This window comes from Carlito syrichta, unplaced genomic scaffold (genome assembly GCF_000164805.1).
Source record: "Carlito syrichta isolate Samal-C Ts95f unplaced genomic scaffold, Tarsius_syrichta-2.0.1 Scaffold313449, whole genome shotgun sequence".
NCBI classification, from domain to species: domain Eukaryota; kingdom Metazoa; phylum Chordata; class Mammalia; order Primates; family Tarsiidae; genus Carlito; species Carlito syrichta.
Window position 1 is genome coordinate 461,411 of NW_007257545.1, and position 7,361 is coordinate 468,771.

Below are 7,361 nucleotides of genomic sequence, written 5' to 3' on the forward strand. Positions count from 1 at the left end.
TTTTTTTTTTTTTTTTTAGTCAGAGTCTCACTCTGTTGCCCAGGCTGGAGTGCAGTGGCAATTGCTAATTGGAACTTTGCATTATGGGCAGACAACATGTAAACATGTAATTTGAGTCGGAGTCTCACACTATGTCACTCAGACTAGGGTGCAGTGGCATGCTCATGACCATTGCAGCCTCGATCTGTTGGGCTCAGGCGATCCTTCCACCTCAACCTTCCAAGTAACTGGAACTACAGGCATGTGCTACCATGCCTGGCTAATATTTTGATTTATTGTAGAGACGAGTTCTCACCAAAGTGCTGGGATTATAGGCGTGAGCCACCACGCCTGATCTGAAGTTGATTTTAATGTTAGGATATTAATTATAATTCCAAGGGCAACCACTAAGAAAGTAACTAAAAAAATAGTAACAGAAACAATAAAAGAATTAAAGTGGCATATCAGATAATATCTATTTAACGTAAAAGAAGGCAGTAATGAAGGAATAGAAAAACAAAGATACCGGACATGTAAAAATTGCATGACATTATGGCAGATATAAATTCTACCTTATTATTTAATGGATTAAACATTCCAATCAAAAGGCAAAAATTGGAAAATGGATATTTTAAAAACATGACCCAACTATATGCTGTCTTTATTTATTTATTTATTAATAACTTTATTTATTTTATTATTTTTTTTCAGTTGAAGTCTCACTCTGCCACACAGGCTGGAGTGCAGTGGCATGCTCATGACCACCGCAGCCTTGACCTACTGGACTCAGGTGATCCTTCCATCTCTAAGTAGCTGGAAGTACAGGTGCATGCTATGACACCTGGCTAATTTTTTAATTTATTGTAGAGACAAGGTCTCACCAAGTTGCCCAGGCTGGTCTCGGACCCCTGGGCTCAGGCAATCTTCTCACCTCTGACTCCCAAAGTGCTGGGATTATAGGTGTGAACCATGACTCCCGGCTCAAGAGATACACTTTAGATAAAAAACACAAATAGTTTGAATATAAAAGTAAAACGACAGAAAAAACATGTCTAACCAAATAGAAAATATTTCAAATAGGCTGAAGGTAAAATTGTAAGAAGATATGACAATACCACACAAATAGTAACATACACAAAAAAGAGCAAGGGTGGCTATATTAGTATCAGATGAAATAGACATTAAGACAAAAGTATTACTAGACAAAGGACATTACATAATAGTAAAAGGGTCAATCTATCAAGAAGACATAACAATTATAAGCATATTTGCACCTAACAACAGAACCCCAATATATATGGAGCAAAAATTGACAAAGTGAAGGAAGAAATAGATAATTCAACACTAATAATTGAGACTTTAATATCTCACTTTCAATAATGTATAGAAAAACAAGATAAAAGATCAACAAGGAAATAGAAGACATGAAAAACACTATAAGGCAACTATACTAAGCAGATATATATATAATAATTCATCCAACAACAGCAAAATACAAATCCTTCTTAAGTGCCCATGGAACATTCTCCAGAATATATGTTAAGCTATAAATCAATCTCAGTAAATTTTAAATGATTGAAATAATAGAAAGTATGTTGTCTGCCCACAATAGAGTAAAATTATAAATCAATAACAGAAGGAACTTTGAAGTCCCCAGATATGTGTGAATTAAACAACATTCATTATTATTATTATTATTATTTTGAATAGTAGTCTCGCTCTGTCACCCAGGCTAGAGGGCAGTGGCACACTCATAGCCACCACTGCCTCAACCTGCTGGGCTCAGAAGATCCTACCGCCTCAGCCTTCCAAGTCGCTAGAACCACAGGCATGCGCCACCACACCTGGCTAATTTTTTTGATTTATTGTAGAGACGAGGTCTCGCCAAATTGCCTAGGCTAATCTCAAACTCCAGGACTCAGGCAATCCTCTCACCTCTGCCTCCCAAAATACTGGGATTATAGGCATGAGCCACCATGCCTGGCAACAACATACTTTTAAATAACCAATAAGTCAAAGAAGAAATCACAAGAAAAATTAGAAACACTCTGAGATAATTGAAAACAAAAACATAGTATGTCAAAACTTATGGGATATAGCTAAAGCAGTGCTTAGACCAAAAATTATAAAGTCCATATTAAAAAAGAAGAAAAATTTCAAACCAATGATCTAATCTAATTTTTTTCATTAAGAAACAAACAAGGGCCAGGTGTGGTGGCTCACGCATGTAATCCCAGGACTTTGGGAGGCAGAGGCAAGAGGATTGCTTGAACCCATGGGTTTGAGACTAGCCTGGGCAACATGGTGAGACCTCATTACTACAATAAATCAAAAAATTAGCTGGGCATGGTGGCGCATGCCTGTAGTTCCAGCTACTAGGAAAGCTGAGGCGGAAGGATTGACTGAGCCCAGCAGGTCGAGGTTGTAGTGGCCGTGAATGTGCCACTGCACTCCAGCCTGGGCGACAGAGTGAGACTGACTCAAAAACAAAAAAAACAAACAAAAAAAAGAAAGGAAAAAAGAAACTAATAATAATAATAAAAAAGAGCAAACTAAACCCAAAGCAAGCAGAAGGGAGAAAATAATAAAAATTAAAGTGGAGATAAAAGAAGCAGAGAATAGTAAAACATTAGAGAAAATAACCAAAATCAAGCTTGTTCTTTGAAAAAAATCAACAAAATTGTCCAATGTTGAGCCAGGTGCAGTGGCTCACGCCTATAATCCTAGCACTTTGGGAGGCTGAGGTGAGAGGATTGCCTGAGTCCATGGACTGGACATTGGCAAGACCTCATCTCTACAATAGATCAAAAAATAAACCAGGTGCAGTAGCACACATCTGTAGTTGGAAGGCTGAGGCAGAAGGATCACCTGAACCCAGCAGGTTGAGGCTGTGATGGCCATGAGCCTGGGTAATAGAGTGAGACTCCAACTAAAAAGAAAAAATTGTCCAACTTCTAGCTACACAGACCAAGAACAAAAGGGGGATTATTAAAATCAGTAATGAAAAAAGAAACATTAAACTAACATTACAGAAATAAAAAATAGTAATAAGGAAGTACTATGAACAATTGTATGCCAAAAATTAGATAACCTAGATGAAATGAATACATTCCTAGAAAGATACAAAACATCAAAACTAACTCAAGTAGAAACAGAAAAGCTGATTATACCCATAAAAAGTAAAGACATTGAATTAGTAATCACAAAACTTTCCACAAAGAAAAGCCAAGGACCAAATGGCTTCATTGGTGAATTCCTTCAAGTTTTTTTTTGGAAGAATTAACACAAACGCTTTACAAATTCTTCAGAAAAACATGAGAACATGTCCTAACTCATACTACAAGGTCAGTATTATCATGATATCAAAATCAGAGAGATACTACTTCTTGTAAATCCTACAGATAAATATCTCTTATGAATATAGGATCAAAAGCTCTCAGCAAACCAAATGTAGCAATATATAAAAATGAATTTACACCGTGACCAAGTGAGGCTTATCCTAAGAATGAGTTTCTTTCAATACACAAAAATCAATCAATGTAATATCATATTATATAACAAAAGACAAAAAGCACATTATTATCTCAATAGATAAAGAAAAATCATTAGACAAAATCTATAACTCTTTCATGGTAAATCATCTTACAAACTAGAAATAGAAAGAAATGTCTTTAATTTGAAAAGAACATCTACAAAAACACCACAGCTAACTTACTCATTCATACTTTGTGAAGGACTGAAAGCTTTCCCCCTTAGATTAGGAACAAGACAAGGATGTTTCCTCCCACCACTTGTGTTCAACATTTTGCTGGAGTTCTAGCCCAGGCATTTAACAAGAGAAATAAGCAAAGAGTATCCAGTTTGAGGAAGAAGCAAAATGATCTCCATTTGCACATGACATAATCTTGTACATAGAAACTTACTTCCAAATGATCCACAAAACACTACTAGAAGTTATAAATGAGTTTAGTAAGGTTGCAAAATATAAGCTCAATACCTCAAAATCAATTATAGTTTTATTTTAGTAGCGAACAATCTGAAGATGAAACTCAGACAAGAATTCTACTTACAATAGCATCAAAAGAATAAAGTACTTAGGAATAAGAGCATATTTATACACTGAAAAGGTCATTGGAAAAAGGAAGTAAAAAGACATTCTGAGTCCTTTGATTTGAAGACTTAATACTGCCAAGGTGGCAATACTATCCAAATTTTTCTACAGATTCAACACAATCCCCATCTAAATTTCCACTCTTTTTTCCCCTTTTTTTGTGGAGATCGCCAAGCTGACCCTAAAATTCATATGGAAATGCAAGGAACTCACAACAGCCAAAGCAATCTTGAAAAAAAAAGAAACAAAGTTGGAGGACTCACACTTCCCAATTTCCACACTTAACACAAAGCTACAGTAATCAAGATACTGACAGAAAGATAAACATATAGATAAATGGAATAGAACTGATGAGAAGCAGAGACTAAAAATCAATAGGAGACACAATAGCCCTCTCACAGTTTTATCTTCTGTCTCTTTCCCTCTTTTCTTTCACGTTCCCTCCTCCTCCTCCACCTCCTTGTTTTCCTCTCTCTACTTTCCCCCATCATTTTTACTGCCTCTCTCTGCACGCCTCCTTCATTCTCCTCTGTCTCAGCAGATTGGAGGTGATGAGCACACGGATAAACATGCCTTCAGACCACTGGGCCTCCCCACAACCTGCCTCCCTCTCACACGTTCCTGGTTTACACATATCCCAGTTCCACATTCCCAGGAAAGAGAATAAAATTGGCCCAGCTTGGTCCAGGTGCCCAGGCCTGTCCAGTCCAATCAAGTGAGACTAGGAACTGAAGTCATCAAGTACAGTCATCGAGTACAATATTGGCCACTTGGTATTCTGCCAAAAGGAGGACTATCTACTTTGCTAAGTTAGAAGCAGAGCTGGGGAGTATCATAAGCTTCTTGATTCTTGAATCACTTTCTATAATCCCTGTCATCCTTCCCCTCAGGGATGCCACATAGAGTTGCTCAAGTTGTGCACTGCACAACCCTATGGGGGTGCAATACACGTTTTAGGCACTGTAGATATAAATCTTTAATCTACCTACTTCTGAGAGGTGGACTCTGACCAAGTAAAAGTCTTGGGGAATGAAAATCCTTTTCTAATTGAAGCAAAAATGCCAGATAGGCTAGGGATGGCCCTCCCTTCCCCTCTTCTCCTCTCTCGGTCCCTCTGGAGCAAAGAAAGAATTAGGGGTGAGGAGCAGCTACCTTAGGCCTTGACTCTAAGATCTGACCTGTCCAATTCCCCCACAGGTGGGTGCCTCCTTGTTTGCCAGCAATGTCGGAAGTGGGCACTTCGTTGGTCTGGCAGGGTCAGGTGCTGCTGCGGGCATTTCTGTATCTGCTTATGAGCTTAATGTAAGTATTTTACTAAGGACATAGCCATCCACCTTCACCCAGTAGGTAGACCCTAGGTAAAAATTGTGTGAATGCCAAGCTCTTTAAAGATAGAATGATGCTTTTTGGAAAAACAAACAGGTGGTTTCAAGGGCTTCCCAGTCAGCAAAATTCAGTTTGGTCTGTATGTCTCACACTTCTCTGTGTTTACTTGGGGGTCCATAAGGCCACAAATCCAACAAATAGGGGTATGGAAAAGAAAGCTCAGAATTTCCCCCTTACAAATGCAGAAGGAAGAGGGTTTCCTGGGACTGGAGGGTATTTATGTGAATTTTAGATATCAATTGGCCATCACAAAAATTACATAGCTCAGTCATTTTTTATTTTTTGGCTATCCTAGAGATATCTGAGAGGGGATATACTCTTCTACATAGCAGGCTTATTCGGGATATGTTTTTTTCTTTCTTTCTTTTTTTAAGAAACAGAGTTTTGATCAGGTGTGGTGGCTCAAGCCTGTAATCCCAGCACTTTGGGCAGCCGAGGTGAGAGGACTGCCTGAGCTCAGGGGTTCAAGATCAGCCTGGGCACTTAGTGAGACCTCGTCTCTACAATAAAGCAGAAAATAAGCCAGGTGTGGTAGCACACGCCTGTAGTTCCAGCTACTTGGAAGCCTGAGGTGGAAGGATCACCTGAGCCCAGCAGGTCGAGGCTGCGGTGGCCATGAGCATGCCACTGGCACTCCAGCCTGGGTGACAGAATGAGACCCCAACTAAAAAAAAAAGAGAAAGAAACAGAGTATTGCTTCACCCAGGCTGGATTGCAGTGACATCATCATAGTTCACTGCACCCTCAAACTCCTTGGCTCAAACGATCTTCCCTCCTCAGCCTCCTGAGCAACTAGGACTATAGGCACACATCACCACACCTGGCTGATTTATTAATTTTTTTGTAGAAATGGGTGTCTCACTCTGTTGCCCAGGCTGGTCTTGAATTCTTGGCCTCAAGTGATCCTCCATCCTTCAGTCTCCCAAAGTGTTGGGATTACAGGAGTAACTACCATCCCCTGCCTAGGATTTGATTTTGATTGCAGGAAAGGGAGTTACACTTAAATAATGACCTTTATTTTCATAATGAGTAACTTATTTTTTTTAGTGCTTATTGTATGCCAGGCACAGACTTCAGTATGTGACATACACTATCAAATTACAAGATTCGATTACAGGCCGGGCTTGGTGGCTCAGCCTGTAATCCCGTGCTTTGGGAGGCCAAGGTGAGTGAACTGCCTGAGCCCACAGGTTCGAGACCAGCCTGGACAACTTGACGAGACCTCATCTCTACAATAAATCAAAAATTAGCCGGGCGAGGTAGCATGCCTCTAGCTCCAGCTACTTGGAAGGCTGAGGCGGAAGGATCGCCGGAGCCCAGCAGGTCGAGGCTGCGGTGGCCGAGAGTGGCCACTGCCCTCCAGCCTGGGCGACAGAGTGAGACTCCAACTCAAAAAAAAAGACAAAAAGATTCAATTATAGATTAGAACCAGGCTGCCTGGGTTCACTTCCTGACTCCAACATTTATAAGCTGTGTGACCTTGGGCAAGTAATTTAACTTCTCTGGGCCTCACGTATAAAATAGGGATATTAATGGTACCTGCCATGGAAAGTCACTGTGAGAATTAAATAAATTAATGCTTGTAAAGGGTGCAGAGGGGTGCCTGGCATGTAGTAAGTGCTCGGTATGTATCAACTCACCTGTTTCCTTGCTATACCTAGTGAGGCACTGGGATGCCCATTTCACAGGTGAGAAAAATTGGTCTCAAAGGCCAGAGTTAACTGTCCCAGCATCACCAGTTCCTCATCTATGTGGCCAGTCTTTGAGTCAGTCTTGTTTTGACAGCTGTCCAGGAAGGGAGGGAACATAAGTGTATGAAAGGACGATGTGAGCCAGGCTCCGTGGCTCAGCCTGTAATCCCGCGCCTTTGGGAGGCTGAGGGGAG

At 40.2% G+C, this 7,361-nt stretch overlaps 1 protein-coding gene across 6 annotated transcripts in view; it reads left to right on the forward strand.

Moving 5' to 3' along the window:
• The window catches only part of SLC5A11 (solute carrier family 5 member 11), an 86,352-nt gene that overhangs the window by 25,824 nt on the left and 53,167 nt on the right, over positions 1–7,361 (forward strand). For 5 of the 6 annotated variants that reach the window (XM_021718786.1, XM_008070488.1, XM_021718787.1 and 2 more), the window contains one exon: positions 5,288–5,392. The exons of the other annotated variant lie outside the window; for it this stretch is intronic. In XM_021718786.1, the coding sequence (XP_021574461.1) occupies positions 5,288–5,392 (105 nt within the window). The remainder of the gene's footprint in view (positions 1–5,287; positions 5,393–7,361) is intronic. 6 annotated transcript variants of the gene reach the window in all.